The sequence below is a fragment of the Rhea pennata genome, chromosome 1 (assembly GCF_028389875.1).
Source record: "Rhea pennata isolate bPtePen1 chromosome 1, bPtePen1.pri, whole genome shotgun sequence".
In the NCBI taxonomy this organism is placed as follows: domain Eukaryota; kingdom Metazoa; phylum Chordata; class Aves; order Rheiformes; family Rheidae; genus Rhea; species Rhea pennata.
The window spans coordinates 88,296,855-88,318,134 of record NC_084663.1 but is presented as its reverse complement, the minus strand read 5'-3'; the positions used below and the strand labels follow the sequence as shown (position 1 = coordinate 88,318,134).

The 21,280-nt window shown below is 34.6% G+C and overlaps 1 protein-coding gene across 2 annotated transcripts in view; it reads left to right on the top strand.

The window, feature by feature from the left end:
- STXBP5L (syntaxin binding protein 5L) overlaps window positions 1–21,280 on the top strand; it is a 195,663-nt gene that overhangs the window by 60,501 nt on the left and 113,882 nt on the right. For both annotated transcript variants that reach the window (XM_062571698.1, XM_062571688.1), the window contains exons 3-4: window positions 7,473–7,554; window positions 9,407–9,507. In XM_062571698.1, the coding sequence (XP_062427682.1) occupies window positions 7,473–7,554; window positions 9,407–9,507 (183 nt within the window). The remainder of the gene's footprint in view (window positions 1–7,472; window positions 7,555–9,406; window positions 9,508–21,280) is intronic.

Below are 21,280 nucleotides of genomic sequence, written 5' to 3'. Positions count from 1 at the left end.
CAATCTATTATTGGACAGTCACCTCATTTTCCTAGTTGATTAACTGCCTTAATAGCTAGTAGTCTGGAAGGTTTTCAGGGAGTAACTTAAAAAAAAAAAAAAAAAAAACAGGTTCAGTTTTATAAATCAGATTGATTTGTTAGGCTTTGCATTTCATTGTGAATCTAACTTTGAGAGCAAATGCAGTAATTATAGAAAGCAATTATTTTCCAGTTAAAGGCCTTTCAATAGAAAGTCTTGCTGAGATGCTCATATTCTTTCGAAGAAGTATGGAATTATCTTACCTTCTCAGCTGAAATTTTTCATTCTTTGTTTCAGTTCTGAATTGTTTTTTTGACAAGTCTAAGCAGAAGTAGATTGGGGGGAATCCTATCACATGATAAAAGTAAAATCCAGGATGTTCTTCTTGCATCTATATTTCAAACATCTATGATGTTTGAAAGCAGAAAAATGGCCCATGTTAAATAGTTGTTTGTGTGCTTCTGGAATAAATTGCTTCTGCTTTGATCAAACTGGGAGTATGGAAATGGCATGTTTAATGTACACAGAGCTTGGCTTAAAGCTCCTTTCATGCTTACGGAACACAGAAGTGTGATTGTCTGGCACTCATTGGTGTGAAGTATCCGGTATGAAGAAGTGATCAGATGTAATCAGGGCAATCTGTCATTATTCTGAAAGCACAAGGAGGTTTTCTTCCCCTCATCTATATTAGCCAAAACAGATACTCATGCACTTTCAGATTAGAAGGGCACACTATTCAATCAACTAATCTCATCTCCTGCAGACTATAGGCCTGGCCACATCATCTTCAGGACTTTGTTCTAATTCCAGTGGTTGTGGATGAAATTAGAACTTGGGAAAATATGCAGTCTTATCTTAAAGATGTCCAGTCATGTCTAATTGCTGTCTCTGTTTAAAAGAGAAAGTGCAATGTGTGTTCTCAAGCTCTTTCGTGACATAGATGAAGGTTTAATAGTTTATTTTAATTATAGCAATGATGGGAAGAAGTAATATTTGGAAAATGTCTTTTTATTTTTAGATATTATTTTTGACCATTAAAAAAAAAATGATTGTGATCACTGTTCCTCATAACTGGCAGCTATAAGGAAAATCAGCACTTTGTGATTGCTGTTATAAAATTGCTAAAAATCCAACGAGCGCTTTTAATTCTGTGCTGTCAGAAAATATGAGGATTGTTAAGTTTTGATCTTATGTAGAGTATACATAATATTCCCCTTTTTCTTGTAGAGCAAGGACAAAATTTCTTAAAACCTACTCTGAACCTATTATGAACAAATTCAGGGTAATGTGTACAAACAGATAAAGCAAGTATTAACACAACATCCACACTTACCTTTCAAGTGCAACACTTCTTATTATAAAATCATTATAGATGATTACATTTTTTTTCACTAGCTGTACATGATGTAATAATCTGTGTAATATATTTTGTGGGTATACAGATTTACAAAATAGATACTGTGTTAAATAATAGTATCTGAAAGCTGAGAAAGCAGACTTAAAAATGGCTGACTTAAAACTACCTGTGTGGTTTCTGTTGTAAGAGAGAGTGTGCTAGACTACTGTCTGTGCCCCATGTTTATAGATAGCCAGTAAAGCATCTGATTTGCGTAGTTTTCCTAAAAGGCAGCAAATTGAATAAAAAAGTAGTTTTATCATTGGATTTTTATCTGTATCTCTGTGTGATGTTGTGCAGGCTCCTTGGTTGTAGTAAAGTGCCTTTCTGGCTTTAGGACATTCCAAAATGTGCAGACTTCTATTTGTAGCTCAGCTTAGTTTTCTGTAATCTCCAGGATTAAAGTATTATTCTTTCCCAGTTTATTTGTTCATTCTGTATCATTTTATCAGATTTGTATATAAGGAATCTTTTACAGATAAGCTCTCATGTCCATTGCTGTATTCTTTATGCCTTTGACTAAATGTGTGTCTGATAGTTTCTCTGAAATAACAGCATCTATTTATATAATAAATATGCCCTTCACTCATTTCTACAGATTCAGTCTTCCTTCATTGCCTCTCGTTTTGTTTGCATGTGCTAGTGAGCTTGCACTCCTGACTACCTGAAAAAGAGGTATCCCTTTGTAAATGCAAATTCATAATGTCATTTGTTACTACTGTGATAGAAGGATGGTCTCAAAATACAGAGCTTTTAGTGTTTCTGCTGGGAAAACTCTGCGAGCTCTATATGTGGAGCTTTCACAGGCTAGTAGCTCCTTTTAGGGGGGAAATTTAAAGCTAGGTGATCTCTGTATTTGAGATAAACAGGAAATAAAGAAGGACTCAGCCACTGAGAATTAGGCTGCACTACACAGCAACATATAAGTGTCTGCCAAGGATTGACTTCCTGGGTACTTTGAATATATGACAGATAGATAGAGGTTTAGGATCTTAAAAAAGCAGCCACACGCAGCAGTATTTCACCTTTTGGTAGCTAAGGGGAAGAGAGAAGAGCTCTTTATTAACAGCTGAATGAACTCAAGACATACTGCAGCTCTTTGCAAAATTGAATCCCTTTATGTTTAAAGCAACAAAAAAAAGCCACTAACAGTTATTGTTTAATGAAGTAGTTTCCAGTGAATCCACAGCAAATAGAAGGTCATACAGTTAGAATGTGGTTGCATGTCCTTCCTGAGAAATTCAGTAAGTTCAGTTAAACATAGTTAACAGAATAAGGGGTTAGCAGGGGAGTTGTTTTTTGCAAAGCAGTAGGGAAGTCTCAAAAAACATAAAGAACATTTAGTTACCCTGTCAAATTGGGAACTAGATTTTTTTCACTCATAGTTGTATAAACCAAGGTATATTGAATTTAAAGAATAATAATGTTGTGTGTTTTTTTACAAAAGAAATCTTTACTAAGATGATGTGTGGCTATGTTTTCCATGCTTGAAAGATGATGAAAACAAATTATAAAAAAGCAAGAACTATTCAAGATTTAACATAACTATTGTGCAATGTAAAAATAAAGAAGCTCAGGGTATTATGCAAAAGGTGGATAAAATACATAGTTTCAAAGCACCTACAGTAGGAAATTTCTGTTAATAAAGTTACTTAATTTAGCATACAAAGACATAATGAGATCCAAGAGCTAGGAACTGAAGTTAAATGTATGCATTCTACATATAACACAGCATTTCTAATAATAATGAGGGTAACTTAACACTGGAGCAATATACTTCAGAAATCATGAATTCTTTGCTACTTGGAATGTTTAAATTAAAATACACTATCTCATGGAAGGAGAGTAACTCAGCTGGAAACCCATATGAAGTACAAAAATTAGGATTATAGAATTTTATTTATATCAGAATATAGACTATCCATACAATACAGAGAATTGACATATGTAAGGTTTACAGACATTCTGGGAAGGAAGCGTAAAAATTAATGTTCCAGGAACTGGAAGTGACTATATGAATAATCAGTGCATCAGTCCAGAACTGCAAGTCTAGGTGATAAACTTTGACCTAAAGATAATTTTACTGTATATCTAGTGTTTTCTTAATTGTTATCTTTGACAAAATTCATCTTGCGACAGGGTGACAACTGACTAACCTTCTAGATGTTCTGGTTGTTTAGTGTTTTGATTTAATCATTTGACCATTCTATTCATTATTTAGTTAGATACAGTGGCACATTTTAACTAAGAAATCAAATCAGTGGAGTACTTCTTTTGCAAGAAAAAGCTGTCCTATATTCTCAAGTAACCTGCTATATCAATTTTACAGTTGGTTTATATAATGGAGTAACACCATCCCACAAGCATCTGCTCTTAGTGTGCTGCATTTTCCTACTCAAACATGCACCAGTCAGTGCAAATCAAATGATAGCGCCTCCTGCAAGCAGCACTGCTACATCTGCAGCAGCCCACAATTCCTGAATGTTTTAAAGGAGAGGTTATTAATGGCATTGCTCTTTTCCACCACTGTATCTTTTAATAAAAATCATGAGTGTGAGGTTCTTCAGATCATGATTTCTGCTTATTAATACCTTACTTCAGTGTTCATTTCTGTATGCAGATTGCTTTTAGTCTTGGACAAGTTAGTTAAATATTTGAAAAATGCTGGGGTCATTTATTTACATAGCTTTTTCTTTTCGCTTTTCTCTTCTTTTCGCTTTTCTCTTCTTTTCGCTTTTCTCTCCTATTAAGTTTTGGTTTTGAAAAGGTGCCATATATAATTCAACTGTTTTAGTTGACATTGGATATTTATATTAGCTACTTGGCATGCCTTGGCATAAGGTCCTTTGGGATACCATGACTTCAACTCCTCTACCTTGCAAGTATGCCAGGAGAAACAAGTCAGACTACAGTCCTTTTTTTTTTTTTTTTCCAAGAAGATTTAACTTGACGACATTTAGATCTGACAATACTAAAGAATTGCACATCTTGAGAAAGAAGAACATGTCTCACCTTTGGATGTTCTGATTCTGAGGAGTTGAACACCTGCTGCAGGAAACCCTAGTCTCAAGTCTAGGAGTCAGTTTGAAAGTATCTGTGCTTTTGGTTCTCAGTAAACACACAGGACTTCAAGTCTTTAGATTTTATTAGTACTAAATTCTGAGACAAATGAGAGACATCAAATCTATCTGTACCACATAGTAAAAATGAATGCTGGATTAAGAAAGCTTTGGAGCACTGATGGAGGTTGCTACTATATACCATGCTTATGAGAATCTTGGGAATAATTATCCATATTTTTGGTAGTAGGAGAAAAGATCAGAGAAATTGTTGTGTTTGTTTTAATTTTTATTATAAGGTGTTCTCCTTTCTTTTTAGTTTTTCTTCAGATTTGTGCTCCTCTAACCACTGAGGGAAAGGATTTAGCTGACTCCTCAGATTCTCTTATTTGTATAGCTACAGAACAAGCCTGAAGCAGTATAAACAGCATACTGCACTGAAGGTCAGATGTGATGCATGTATGTAGTATGCTGAAATATTCTCCAAAACACTGTTGCATGTAAGGGAAGACAGAGCAAAATACTTCATTTCATACTTACAGATCATAAAAATAGGGCATTAAATGTTCCTCTCTAAAAGAACTTTTCCTTGTTAGAATGTTACTACTGTCACACTAATACTGCTTAATACATGTACTTCTGGTTCTGTTTGTTTGACTCTAGACCCCAAACTTAATTTTTATCTTTTTCCCTTGTATATATTAATTAATATAATCTGACATGTTGCCTGTAAAGGTCCTTAGGAACTTCCACATACTGATAAGAGAGAAGAGACAGAGACTGGCTTTTAGGCTTAAAATTCATGATGTAAGGTATTCAGTTGCATCAGTATTAGTCCCCCCCTTTTAATATCTTCAGAAAGTATTCCACTCTCCCTGGTAGCAGCGTCATTATTTAATAAAAAGATAAAAGTAAAAGAATAAATTCAGTCCAAACCTTCCACTACTACTACTTCTGCTATATGTCCTGGGGGGTACTGGTATAAGCAAGTTTGATGAATTAAGACTGTACTTCTCCAAGCTTGGCAACAAAACACAAAGTTTGTGAAAGACAGGCTAGAGTGCCAAAAACATCTGCTGGGTCATCCTATTTCTTCAGTTTCTTCTGCTGGAAGGACCCCAGTGCCACTCCCAGAGTATTTGAATACAACCATCGGTCAGTGACAATGCTGTTATTTAAGCATCAGTCCTTAATTCAGGGCAACTGGCCAGACTGAAGCAGACAGTATATTTTATCTCTTACATAATAATTTGTGAAGTACTTCTTGGCAAATGCGTATGCAAGTGAATGTGAAATATTGGTGAGTACTTTGTTTGGAATATGCTGAGTAAAATCATGTAGCTCATTAGGATGTTTCCCGGAAAACTGATTTAGTCTCTTGATAATGAATGGTGATAGCTGATTAATCAGGGCAATATTAGGGTAATTTTTAAAAAGGTCCATTTTATAAAGGTAATTTAAGTGATGTACACTTTAATATTTTCTCACTTAGGATTGTATTCAGGACAACAGTTTGGGAACAAGTGGCATTTAGGGTCACCCAGTAATTTATTCTTGCCATACCATAATATAATTATGATGTTTGAGTTTTAGGTAAAGCTTTTCATCTGTAGTGCACGGAGATCATTATTAAAAGAGATACCGTTTTTTTTTTTTTTTTTTTTTTTTTTTTTTTTTGTAAAACACTATCTCCAGTATCTCCAGTTTAAAAACAGGGAAATGAAGGCATAGGGAGGAAAAGGGATTTTTTTTCCCCCAAGGTTATCAAGCAAGCCAGCTGGCCAAGTCAAGTGCGGAACTCAGGTCTCCAAAGGTGCATGATTGCCAACTAAGTTACTTGCTTAATAACTGGAAAAGTAATTACTTAACACAGAAAAGTTTTAACCTTCAAATTTACTGACTAGGGAATTTGCTTCCCTGTGGCTAATTTTGGAAGAATTTACTACAGATCTCTTCACTTACTAAGGAGGAATTAAAGATTATGCTCTTCTGACACTTGCAGTCAGTTTGGGTGAGCAGTTGGCATTTTTATTCAGGAATTTAAAATATGCTAATAGGAGAAGGTATGACAAGTAGATAGGGTCCCATCTTGTAATTTTTTTTTCCAATCATAATGCTTTCTGTCATGAATACATATGGAATTTTTTCATCTGTTTCCTACAACATGGTTGTTAATAATATGTTTCATATTCTTCTCTTCTTTTGTTTTACCTTTTGGTAAATTTCTGGAAGAGCAGTTTTTGGTTAAACTCTGTGACTCAGACTGAAAAGCTGTATCTAAGTTAGAGTTGCAGTTAAGCATGTAGAAGGAAAGATCCAAAGGAAACAGGCAGAAAGCTGCATCCATGATACATCTAGGCAACATGATGCATTGCTTTGCAGAAAAATCTACATTAATTCTCAGTGAAGTAGGTGGGTTGGCAGAAGCAGCGTAATTGTGATTTCACTCAAGAATTGGTATAGAGCATGTAATGCACGGCTGGGCTTGAGTATCTCTGTGTGGCACTGCACTGTGCTGTGTTGACGAGACAGCAAGAGTCACCTGTGGACTTTTATGTAAGTGTGATATGACTCACTCTAATAAGCACTTGTTTAGTTTAAAAAAAAGAAACTGCCACAGAACTGTTACTGATCTTAATTCTCAATCACTAATTTTGTATTATCTTAATAAGTATAAAAATCCGACACACTCATGTGTAATGTGAACCAATATTGTGTAAAAAGGAATTTAAAGTAAATCCTGCTGAATCTTCTTGTTAATTTGTACTCTTTATTTCATATGCAAAAGCAGCCAAGAACATAATTGCATGTGTTCATATTTTAATTAAAACAGTGTAAAGTTAACAGTGTAAAGTTGGTGTGAATTCTTTTAGTTTACAGCAAGCAAGAACAATTGAGGTTAATTAGAGGTTAACTGATAGGTCTTTTTTATTATTATTATTCCCCTCTTCTGGTGATAACAAAAATATTAGAACCCTTGACTCTGACGGAAACAGATTGGGCAGGCCTGGTGTCGATTGCTACTGCCAACATGAGAGTGGTGCTGCAGTCCTGCAGCTTCAGTTCTTAATCAATGAGGTAAGGATATGCTTATTCAGGTTCTTCCATATAAATTTAGTTAAATAACTTTCATATGGCAAATTAGGTCAACAGATAAGCAGCTTACATCCAAAAGACATTTACTGCATGGGCTTTTAGAAGACTATTTAAGAGAATTAATGTGGGGGAAAGTGTTACCTTCATATACATCAGTATAAAATACTGAACAAAAGGCAATCAACACATCAGGCTGTGCAGGTAGATATAAAATCCTTTAAGTTACTGAATCTGCTGCACAGTCCTGTTTCAAGTAGAAATTAATAAATGAGCTTAAATCTTTCTATGGGAGGATGATGATGGTGACTGCCTGAAAGTTCACAAATTGAGGGTATGCTACTACTTGTAGCAAGGAAAAGCAATTACAGGAATTATCATTCAAACCAACATGTTAGTCTTTGTAAATGGTTTGTCAACACCCAAGTCTGGACAATATATAAGAATGGTATGAGATTGTAGCTTGCTCTGTGCAGAAGTTCTCTGGCAAGTCTTTGCAAGTAATAGGCAAAAGGACTCTGCTGAACATACTATGATCTGTGAGTTCTGAGCATAAAGATAAAAAAGGCTTGTTTGGAAAAAGTGTCTGATATTTTAAAAATAATCACTCCAGTCAAATCCTTCAGAGGAAGGTGGGGGGAGGAAATAGGGAATCCAAGATTTGAATCAGTATTCTTTCTTCTCGCTAGGTGACCAGAAGGCGGCCAAATACATGGGATTAATTTGAGCTCTGTGGTGGAGATAATCCTCTCTCTAACATTGGCCTAAACTCCTTGGGAAATGAGAAAGTATGGATTACTCTGTATTAGAGAAGTCTCACCTTCGTAAATTGTCTTTGCATATGTTGATATTGAAAAGAACAGATGCTAGGATTAGGAACAATATCCAAGATGCAAAAGAGAGCTTTATCTCCATTAGAGAGTCATGGTTGGTATGACCTGATCATTCATTTATATCCTCCGCTCTCCCCATAATTGAGCATTGCCTGCTGTTTAGGCAATATCTAGTTCCTCTGTGCCCTACAGGTACATGAGAATTGATCTTTTCTTTCTACCAGACCTGATTTGAGGTGTAAGTTTAATAAACCTCTGTAGCAGAAGTAGCTGACCTCACTGTTCCATAGTGAGGAGAAACATAGAAAGGTGAAAGAATATGGCTACTTCCATCTGTCCAGGCAGATAGAGATCTGGACTTTGGAAGAAGCCCATTTCTTGGGAATCAGAAGCACAGCCAGTCTTCAGAGAATTATTGATCTGTGACAGACACTCTTTCCTTTTGTCTGTATCTCTTAGATCTTCATAGTTCCTCTCCCCGTGCTAACTGTGCCTACTCTCTTACCTGCTTTACCCAGTTCCGGTTTTGAATTTTGTGTTGTCTTGATGTGACCTCTAAACTCTGCTTAGCACAGTTATGTGTGTGTGTGTGTGTGTATATATATATGTGTGTGTGTTTGCTCACTAATCACTTTTTCCTTCAATTATATCCTTCAGCATCACCTTTTGGAATAAATGCTCTCTCTCTCCTTTTTTGTAAATCTCTGTTCTTCCTCTCATCACTGTAGAAATACAGAGAGTTCAGATGTATAAGATTCGTATGAAGCTTTAATTTTTGTTTTAAATTGATGGAGTTTTAATTTAACTTTGTCTAATCTTGAACTCATTTAAAATGTTTACATTTACCAGGTCAGCTCAAATAGAGTGGATTTTATGGTAGCAAATATTTCTCAGAAACTGTACAGCTTTCTACAGCTGGATCACTGACATTGAGAATTTCTTAAAAAACAAGACAGAATCTGCAGAAGAATAATCTGTTATGCCATATTTTGTGTCTGCTATAGGGTGCTTTGGTCAGTGCAAGTGCAGATGACACACTTCATTTGTGGAATCTCAGACAGAAACGACCAGCTATCCTTCATTCTCTGAAATTTAATAGAGAACGGTAAGACTGTATAACACAAAATAATCTCATTTTAAAAAAATTACTTTACATGTTTTCAATAATACCTACTTATTATTTTGTCATTCTAATAGAAGGTGTAATTTTTGTCTTGAATTTTTTTCTTCCATTCTTTGAATCTTATTTCCAAAGAGCAAAAAGACTTTGTGTTGCAGCAGCCTTCTCAGAACTAGAAACAGTTTTTTGTCAAAGTCTTTTTATTTGACCTTTAATTTACATGACCTGATGTGACTAGTAGTTCTTTTTAAAGGCAGGGCATGAGCACTGTCAACCTTTAGGTTGGTCTGTTAAGTAAAAGCCAAAGTACCTCAGCTGGCTGTATCAGGGTAAGAATTCATTTCTCTACCTTGAAAGGATTTCTTTTTTTGTCAAATACTGGAATTTTGACATAAATAATTTGTGACTTTTACATTATTATGGTAAATCTCAAATAAATCTGAGGCCTGCTTTTCTAAATTTTACTTGTACCGTACAAAATTTTATAAATCCCTACACAAAATAGATTACATCAATGGTTGTTATTTTCATACTCAGATAGACAGAAGTTAGGCACCTTAATCTGTATTTAGCTGCTCAAATAAAGCATGCTGCAATACTAGGAATGCTGATTGTTACAGTTATATTAAGAAAAAGTTTGGTCATTTTGTTAAGGAATTAGGTCAGTAGTCAGAAGAACGTTTCAGTGCACAAATGCAGCAGTAGCTTTCTGCAAATCCTTTAGCAGAACTGTTATTCTGTACTTCATCTTTGAGATGGATTTTTTTTAATATAAATACAGTGCATAGCACAGTTTTGATTAGTGTTCTAAATGAGATTTGAATTCTGTTAGTATACGCACTTGGTCTTTCTGGAGGTGCAGTGGTGAAAGCAATCAGTACTAACTTTATCACAGCTGTAAAGTAAACAAGTTGATCAAATCTTTGTCTGGAGCAAATCTGAAAATTGCTATGGAAATAGATTTTTTCTTTGGTATTTATTATTCACATCCATATTGTGAATCTGTATCTATGTTGTGCTTACACTTAAATGTCATCAAGTTGTGAGTTTGTTGTGGGGAGTACTATATAATAATTTACAAAATATAAATTCTTATTTAAAAGAGTTTATAACGTATAGGAAAAATACATTAAGTGGTTGGGACTGGGGTGAATAAGTGGGTATAGAGGAGGATGGCAAAAATCATACGTACATTTGCTAGCTGCTTCTGGACAATAAGTCATAATATTACATATGTAAAAAAAATTTGAATCTTGCTATGCTCATGAGGTAGGTAAATTACTTCCTTTTTGTAGTTGATCAATCTAAATATTGTAGAATCTATTCCAGCGTGTCTTAGTCTAACGTTTCCAGTCAGCAACCTTCCTTAAATCTAAGGAAACTACACTTAAAAGAATGCAGAGTCTGTCCATCTATTTAGCTGGGGGAGGGATTGGGGTATTTTTTTTCTTTTTTTTTTTTTTCCTTGGAGTGGCTAGCATGGTATCTTGGTCAGAATTGTTTTAGAATTTCTAAATTAATACATGTAAATATATTAATATATGTAAACATATACATGTTACGTATTAATATATGTAAACACATATTTGGGCTTAAATGAGAGCAAAAGGTGTCATTAAATTTTCTGCACATTTCTTTTGCTTCTGATAGCTTAAAACACCAGGCAAAACATTTGGAAGTAAGATATTTGGAATCCTGGAAAGCTTTGTGTAAAACTAAATTTTGTGTTATGCCATATTTGAATTGAGATTAAAAAATGTTTTTGTTTAAAGGTAGAATTATCTGTAAAGAAAAGGGAAAGAAAGAAAAAAGCATAGCTAGCTAGCTAGCTAGCCTTTTATCAAAATCTAGTAAATTGTGAGTGGGAGAAACCCCCTCCCCCCAACAAACTAATATCAGTTCTATTGTGCGTATTTTAAGTAACTGGTACAGGCACAATCCTTGAAAAGCACTTAATTGGCACATCAAAGGTTGTCAAGTAGATGTCCTGATCCAGTGGTATATAATAATGGCAAATAAGCACATTAAGTTTTAAGTTAACAAGAGATTTTGGTAAATATGAAGAAATAACTTTATAGACAGGAATTCTTTCTTGAGGAGAGTTCAGATGCAGTTTAGCTATGAGAATGGTGCATGTTTCTGCTTCTAATTTTACATATTTAAATATTTACATATTTCTCCCTTGAGGGATTATTAAGGTGGTAATTTTACTCATACAATATTTTTGTCTCCTTGATGTGGTTTGACTTAGATCTTTCTTCCTGAACATCTGAGAGATTTATTTTATAAAATAGTACAACATAATGCACTTAAAATTCTAGTATTTTATCTCCACATGGAAGATCATTGTAGTCGTCCAGATTCTCAGTTAATTTGACTTAAATCAATTAGATTTCACGTAGAACCAGTTCATTTTAAGCTTTTACAATATTTGAAGCAAGATTCGTACATCTGTTTGATTCTGTTAGACTGACAAATGCTACTTAAGTCTTTGTGCATTAGTCAGTGTGTTTTCTTCTGTTTTGCCGGTTTTCATATTGTTGAATTATTTAATTTGATTCTTTTTCATGACATTTAAGGTAGCAGGATAGTGGACCAAAATCTGCTCTTCTTAGCATTTATGTACATGTGTAACTAACTACTTGAGTCCAGTTTCCCCAAGTGTATACATTCTTCCTCTCCCAAACATCAAAAATATGTTTATTCCTTTCCTCAGATATTGGCAGCAACACAGATAAATAGTGCAGAGAACTCTGCAACCAGATCTGTGTTTGCATTTAATAGTTTTACAGAAGACAGCTTATCTTTCATTTGCCATGTAACATTCGGTTTGTGAATAACACTTAACTAACAGAACGTCCTTTTGTAGCCGTGAAGTCATAGCAACCTTTCTAGATTTACGTCTTGTTCTGATTTGTTGTTAACATATTTTGCCTCTAGTGAGGGGTATTCTCTTGGGAACAAGCAAACTCCTAGAATATAAATAATTCCAGGATATACTGTTTCAACATTAACTATATTAACTTGTCTCTGACAATTCTTTGCTCCTTTACTTTGGCATATGCATAGAAGGAACACTGAAGAATGAGACATAATGGCAAACTGGTATTTTTGTTTTGCAGTGTAATGCCCTGGGCTTTTTATAATATGGCTTTTTTTTTTGCCTTGTATCCACATACAAAACTACCATCTTAATTTCCTCCTGCTGCAATTGAAAGGTAGATCAGAGTATTAGGAACCTTCAAAAAAATGTAAATGTAAGCATTTAGTTTTACTGCTTGGCACCAAATCAAGACCTGTAATGATAAAACTGTTACTCCTAGACATGCTTGACAGTAGCATATGGTTGATACTGTGTGATTTGATGTTCTGTTTACAAATAGGAAGCATAGGTAAAGCTTTTTGACTTGTGTGAATACTCCATAACAATGGCTTCCAAAGCTCTTGAAGCCATTGATTTGGAGTATGGAACTCAACATAATGTTATCATGAAGAATAACATTATGTTGATGTTCCATAGATTCATCCTTCCCTTTACTTCTTTGATATCATAGAAGATGCCAGATTCATCTTCAGTGGATATTTTAGGCAAGATAAATAACTCAGCTAGTGAGACTAGATGCTGTCTTTAGTCGCTGTAAAGAGCATTAAGATTAAACTGAACTACCAAAAACTTTAATCTTTTATTTTAGTACAATCAGAGTCAACCTCAGTAAAAATGACTTTAAATATCAAACAGTTAACACAGTTTTCCTGTGTAAGAAAGTGATCATAGTTTTAAATAAAGGAGGGCAAGAGGGGAACTAGCAACAAATACAGTGTGAAATCCAGGTCTTTTAGATTTGTGTGTATTAGTTTCACTTATGAATACGGTTCATCTCCTGTTTCTCCAAAACTGAGCTAGTACAGTTGCATTGTAACTGACCTGGTGGGTAGCCTTCCTCTTTTTCTTATTTCATCCAGTGCTAACTGGCATAATACAAGTGAGCTGACAGCACTACATCAGATTATGCATTACCTCATTATACTCATCGTACATAAATACAGTGTAAAAATTCTGTCGGGTCTTTAAATCCATCTTAATGCACTGGGCCCAATTGCCATAACTGTATTGGGCAAACAGCAGGTGACAGTTTGTATGACTGGCTCTGGGGCACTGATCTGTAACACTTCCGTCAGTGTAATGGGTATGCTGGCACAGAGGAAGAAGAGCCTTTTAACTGGGTAACTTCTGGAGCAGTTCTCAGTCAGTTTTAGCTGAATAATATTTAGTACATACATTGGTGATTTTGCAATATTTAAATAGAGTGGAAAAGGGTATTACTACAATGCTTGGAAATAAAGAGGAAAAATGGAGACCTTCTAGGATCAGTTGAATTTTCTTTTGTACGTTTGGTCTTTATTCTTTCCTGAGAGCAGTTAGAGCCTTGCTGTATCTTGGCAGGATTTTATATTCTGTGCTGGTAAGTGTTTGCCTCATCAAAGTGACAGCAAGAGGCTATTAAATTAATATTGGTGACTGGCTCTGCATTCTCCGTACTATCCGAATCTGTACGTGTGTGTTAGACACTCCTAAACTTAGATTATGTCTCACTGGCTATTCAAGGAACTGAATTCCTGTAATAGTTTGCCTAGCTCATAAGGGAGGCATCTGATTTACCTGACTGCAAATTCTGTATTGTTTGTATACTTCAAACTAGACAGAGGTCTGTTGTCAAACATGAAAATAGTTAATAGGTTCGGTGCAGTGACATATGCATGCTCTATTATAGTACAGATTCTAATTACAATTTTTATAACGATGTTTTGCACAGAGAGAAAGTTTATGGAAAGGATTTAAACTTTCCCAGGATGATTATGATAGAAAAAACTGAGGAGGGCAAAAGAAGCCATGGTGTTGATATTCATTCACTTCCACTTCTTGGAGAATTTTTTACAGAACTTCCTGATGCAGAGATTCTTTGTGTGAAAATTAGTATAATATGCTCAAGACAAGGCAAAAACTGATTTTTTTTATGAGTATGTAAAATATCTTTCAAAGTCTTAATGAGAGAGGCAGATAGGGAGAACCTGAAAAATATTTATTACAGACTTTCAAATCTAAATGGCATGGAATAATACAAAAATTACAAAATAATACAAAATTACAATACAATTACAATACAATAATACAAAATTACAAAAAAATGCTGCATGAGAGGAAGATGCACACAAAGATGAACTTCACAGGATTGCAGGTATCTAAACAAAAATATCATTTTTATTTCTCCATTCAAGTTACACCATTCAAGAGAGAGCAACTGTACTAAACATCAGCATCTTGAGGTCAAGAATCAGCAGTTTCAATGTGTTATACTTACGAGATTATGGAATTCCACAACAGTACAGTGAAAATTTACATAATTTCTAATATTTTCTCTTTAATGGGGCTTAAATGTGGGGGCTGGAGCTCAAGGGACGCCTCAGTCTTGTTCTCTGCGATTACAGGCCAACCATTTCCTATAGTTCTTTTCATATAATGATCAAGCTATTTTTTAACTACTCAGTTTCAAGTCCGCTACCCTTATTAGGGAAAATGGCTTTAGAACCTCTTCCCTCTGATGGCAAGAAACATTCCAGTTTCTAGAATAAACTTAATTTGTGGGTATTTTATATCCATTTATTCTAGTATTCACAGTCTAGTATCCAGTCATGTATTTTAAATATTTTGTCTCACTTCTTTGCACTTAAACAGCTCATTCATATCCATAACCGATTCTCTTTTTCTCACTACAAAAATCTGTATTTTCCTTCATAAATTTGGTACTTAAATTCCCTTTTTTCCTTATTGGTTGGTCTTCTCACATCCAGTGTCACTGAGCTAATGACTAGACAAGGAGAAGCATCCTATCTGTGCTATGGACTTTACCATTACCATTTCCTTGTAATCAGGAATATGTTTTCTGGTGCATACCTAAATAACGTCTTCCTTTTACATGGCTTTGTTTCATCAGTGCTTATTGTCTTGCTGTGATCAAGTAACACATACAATACACTTCAGTGATGTATATCTAGCTACCATACACCACTCCGCTTTTCGGTATAATGCTTGAAGAATGGAAGCAAAGCAGGACATATGAAATTGAAATGAACTTTTTCTGTTGCTTCTACATCGTGAGTTCCAACACTAAAGTGGAAGGTCTTACTCTTTGACATTTGAGGCCTCACCCTTTCCGCTTTAAATTTCATCCCATTTCCTGTACTCCATTAGTACAGATTGTCCCTCCTCTGGAATACTGCCCACTTACAAGATGTTAGTGTAAGTGACAAGCTCACTTATGAAATTGCAAGATCAGCCATAAGGCTAATCCTTGAGAACCTCTTAAATATCAAATAAAATATCTGTATTCCAGTAAAATAAAATAGAAAATAGGCATTAAAACTAGAATTTTATAGTAGTGCTTTTTATAAATACTTAATTTAAATCAACATATGCTAGATCTCCTACATTTCCCTTGTCTAAAAATGTTTTCTTTTAGAAGGAAATCAGGATATTTTGGAATAGTCTGCCAATGGTAAACTCATGTTACTTTTTAATCCTGTAATTCTGAGTACTTTAGGAGTCTCACATGTGAATATTTAAGAGGTCTGTCATTCCTCACACTGATGTTTCACCCTTGTAAATATAGGTGCTATTTCTGATATTTTCTATAGCTGTAAACAGATATTTATTAAAGATCCTTGTTACCACACTTGGAATTTCATTTATCTTCTCTTTTAGAATTTGCCCTTAATTTGCATCTACCTTGAGTGTAGTCAGTTCCTTATTTTGTAGTCTACCTGTTCCCTCACTTCACCCTGGCTTTTCAAAATTTTTCCTTTTGAAAATCAAAACCTTAGTTAGTGTGCATTGTACATATCTGATCAATCTGAGCTAGTAATAACAATATATATTGTCACAGCAGCATAGACAACAGCATAGCTTAATTTTAATTATTTTGGTTTTATTTTTTTATGCTTATCTTTTTGGATGGGTTTGTAGTGCAATATGAGTTGGTGCTAGAATAGTGAAAGTGCTGCAAGTACTTAAACTGGTGAGTTTAAAACTGTTGCTCTACGCTTAATTACTATAGAGTAAATGTTACTTTAAAGTAACGTCACTTTTTGTTGATTTGTTGAGTGTTTACCATAGAAATCTGTTGGTTGCTATTTCCAGAAATATCTAGATTCTACCATGATTAGCAACATATGTTTTCTAATCTGTATATGAGGCAATAAACTCTCTTCTAGAAGAATCAGTCATATTTTGCATTGTAGAAAAATAAAAAGATCCAGATTCAGCACTGAACTTAAGTATTTGTTCTTTTTTAATGATGACTTTCACAGTCTTTCCTCAAAGTAATTTTTAATCCACCTAGACTCTGCCCATTATTATTTTCAGTTTAATTTCAGTTAAAAATGTCCTTAACATACTTCATGCCACAGTGTCTGCTTTTATACACGTTTGCTAAAAAAAACCCTAACTTCTACAAAGGCAAGTAGACCTATTTAAGATATATTAAGCTGTGTAAAAATAGATCTTCAATATATATGCTGATTATTATTTCGATATTGAGACTAAAAAACATGTAATAACAACATTACAGAGCACAGTATTTGATACATAGTAATGTATATGCATAGTAATTTGATGCATAGTAATTTGATTTGTGGTAGCTACTCAGAAAAGTCTCAAAATAGCAAATATAGCTACCAAGTTACATTGATTAAGTAATATATTTGTTTTAAAAAACATCTGTCCAGGACTTGAAAAGGATCACGACAACGTATGATGAATAATTTGAGAAATATTTTCCTTTTCCTTGGCTTTGAATCCATTGCAAATCAATTCAGGTTTTCTTCAAATTTGTGCATTAAAGTAGGTTAACATCAGCTAATATCCTATATGTGGATTAATTCTAGATATCACAGCAGCATTTAATAGCGCAAGGACCAAAGAACTGAAAAGGTGGCTTACAACCAGTCACTTCTACTTTTCCCTATTTGCTAAAACCGTAGCAGATCATGACCATTTCCCCCATTTGGCCATTATTAGTTTATTTAAAGCTTTTAACAAAAAATATTTTGTGACCTGATCTAAAGCCCATTGAAATGAATAGGAGAATCATTGGATTTGATCTGGGACTCTACTGTGCTGCAGAAAGCATATTAAATGAAAGTTTCCAAGCAAGACGTTTCTCAGCTCTGAAACACCAGAGTTGCTGTTCCTAACTGGTAGTAAGCCAAATATTGTGGCTATAAATACAGCATGGTTAAAATGTTTGAAAAGTGAAATTTAGTTATTAGAGTTAATATTTTTTTTCAATTTGCTCTACATGTGTGTATGCACATATATGAAACAATCCTGACCCATAGAACTGCTGGAGAAGAATGCCTACTTAGTACGGTTAGCTGAGGACTTGGCAACAGTATGGATATGAGAGGGCCTTATGCCCTGACAAACCCTCTCTTCCAGATTATGTCTTCCTCTGTGTCACTCTGATTCTACTTCCTTCTCTTATTTCTGTGAGAAAACAGATATCTCCTCAAAATTCCGTGTTGCAGAAATCTCTGTGCAGTTTTGTTCTTATTTTCTACTCTACTTTTGTTCTTACAGTTCTACTGTACTTACAGTAGGGAAGAAAAACACATTCTGAAATAATATTTCAAGTCTTCTGTCAACCAGCCACCACTGATTATCTGTCTGAGTATTTTGTTTGTGTTGGTTTCTTTCCTCAGAAAAATCCTTTAACTCTCAGCACTAGACATGTTACTATATTCTGAAAAATTTTAGATCTATACTAAGCAGTATGGTTGTTATTTCTAATAGCTTGTAGAAAAATATATCATGTTTGTCATAAAATTTCCACTTTTTTGAGGCAACACTGGATGACATGTTATGTTGTATTCCCAATAGCAGCTGCACTGCCAAATTTGGATAGCAGAAAACAAAATATATACGCTCTACCGTATATTTATCGTCAGTGTTTTCAGCCTTAGTTATAACAAATGAGATTTCCACTATTGTAAAACAAAAATACATTATAACCTAATCGTCATAGTTAGGTCATCCCGTTCATATCATTCATACATACATATATTAGACAACAGCACAAAAAGATTTCATCAAAAATTTAAGTAAATTCAGATAAGAGTGTAAACTCCAATTCAGTGTGGAATAGTCTACATTATCAGTTGTTTTTTTTCAGGTTGTTACCTGAAAAAATGTTACAGTATACTGTTACAGGAATTCGATTTTTAATTTTACATTTTACTACTGTCACATTTTCAAATTTAAATTTTAAGACATCTTGTATAACCAGTCTTTCCCATGAAGTCATTTTGTTCTTGGAAACCATATCACCCCTTTCCTGTTCAAGCACATAACAGCATTAAGCAGAATCCAGTGTAGTGATTTAGGACACTTTTCCTTCTGTCATGATAAACTCTAGGCGTTATTCCAGTAAATCAGAAATAGAGCCAGTAATGACAATGTTGAGATTATTTCATTAAGCAGTGTGCGAGCAAGAAGAGAAGAGAGACTACAGATTGCAGAAAAACAGAGACTGTTAATCACAGAGTCCCTGTCTGCTGAAGCATAACAAACAATAACAGCTGGTCTCCAATACTATTACATGATTATAATTGATGGAAGCTGTTTTTTTAAAAAAAATAAAGTGCGTATACACAGAAAATGTAGACACACATACATGCACATACATATAAAACTAAATTTTTTTTTACTGTGAAATCAATTATAAAGACTGATATAATCCTGATAATCACTCAAAATAGAGCACTGGCACAGGTTGCCCGGAGAGGCTGTGGAGTCTCCTTCTCTGGAGATCTTCAAGGCCCACCTGGATGCAACCCTGTCTAACATGCTGTAGGTGACCCTGCTTGAGAAGGCGGGTTGGACTGGATGATCTCCAGAGGTCGCTTCCAACCTTACCAGTTCTGTGAAAATAACAGTATTGATATAAAATAGTGAGAACACAGATTTCTGTATGTTGCAGCAAATTGTTTTGGGGATGAAGCAGTGGCATATCTTTAGTTTACCTTTCTCAAAGCTATGAAAAGCCAAGCTGTTTAGCTTCAACCTTTTATCTCTGAGGTAAGTCTCAAATTACTATTTTGAAGCCGTAAGGTTAGGAAGCAAAAAATGCATTTTCTTTTTATAGCATCCGTGTTAGATGAAATGAAGGCGGCAACTATTCTTATTTATTTATTTTTTTATGCAGCTTTTACAGAATCAATGAAGGAAATGAATCAAAAACTTTCTCTTGAGAACTCCACTCCACTCTTTTATCTTTTCTTTTTTGGTTTTCCATTATTGCTAAGATGAAACAGAATGCTGTTATTGTGGACTGCAATGTCCATCACCATCACAATATCAAGCATTGTGATGGTGATGTAAAAACTACATTTTTATTTAACCTTCAAAAAAATTAATGGAGAGCAGATGAAGTGCTATTAAAAAGAAACTGATTTCACAAGCCAACAGACAAGAGAAAAATCATGAGCACCGTCTTTCCCTTAAAGATGAAAGCAACGATCTCGTCTGTTTGCCTACACCGTTTCATTAATTTTCTCACTTCACTGATTTTGTGGAACTTTTCTCAGCTCTGTTGTCTAAGGCCTTGAGCTGACATCAGAAACAAATTGAAAGGCAATGGAAAGTAGGACACTGTCGTGCTTTCTTTCTGCTAAGGAAGCAAGTTTCCATGCTGAAAATACGTTTAGTTTCCTTGTCTCATTCCCTAGTTCCAAGCCCACTGGTTACACAGCTATATTGTATTAAAGATCTAGTCAGGGAGAGCACATCATGGTCAGTGACCTGTTCCAACATACAAGAAATCAGAGTTTACAATCAAAAGCATAAAATGGGAGTTGACAAATGAGCATGTCTCTTTGTTGTGCATTTGTCCCAGAGAAAGGAAAGCAGTTTTCTGTCATCTTGAAGATGAAAAAAGTTAGTGTAGACTACCGAAATTGGGGTACTCTTGCAAGCAGGGTTTTTGAGGATGACCTTTAAAATGTTCTGGAGATCTAGGAATGCAGGATAAAATGATGCAGTGTTGCTGTTGCAGGGAGCCACTGAGTTACTGAGGATTTGGATTTAAGTGCCTGGGTTTTTTAATTATAAGGAGATATAGTGCAGTGGTCTTTTGGGGTATGTTATGAAGTATGAAATAGGACCAGATGATGTTTTATGGAATTGTAAGAGAATTAGGAAATAAAAGGTAAAAAATAGGATTTTTTTTTTTTTTTTTAAAGGACTTGCTGCATACTTTATATTTTGAGTGTCGCTATAAAGTGCTGTAATAACCTTGTAAGGCTTTTTCTAAATGCCTTATATTTATGCTTATATAAATTCTAGATACTTCAGTCTGTATTGAAGAGAGAGCTCCAAGTTTATGCATTTAGTCTGGTAAAACGTAGTGCATCTAATATATTTTTAAAACTGCATTTTCTGAGTTATCTAGGTTCTTTTAAGTTTGAATTAACTGCTCGTAAATAATTTATAACACCTACTATAAATGCTCCTACAGTTGCTACCGTAACATTTTGTTTCTTGTATAGTTAACATAATCATTTGTGCCTTAAGACAAACATTTATGGAATGCTGTAAACTACTATTTGTAGTTGTGACTGCAAACTTGCTTGAAATGGTAGACTGACAACGGAATAATAACCTTAATTTTAGGCTTATGGAATTATTTCATCTGCCCAGAAGTTT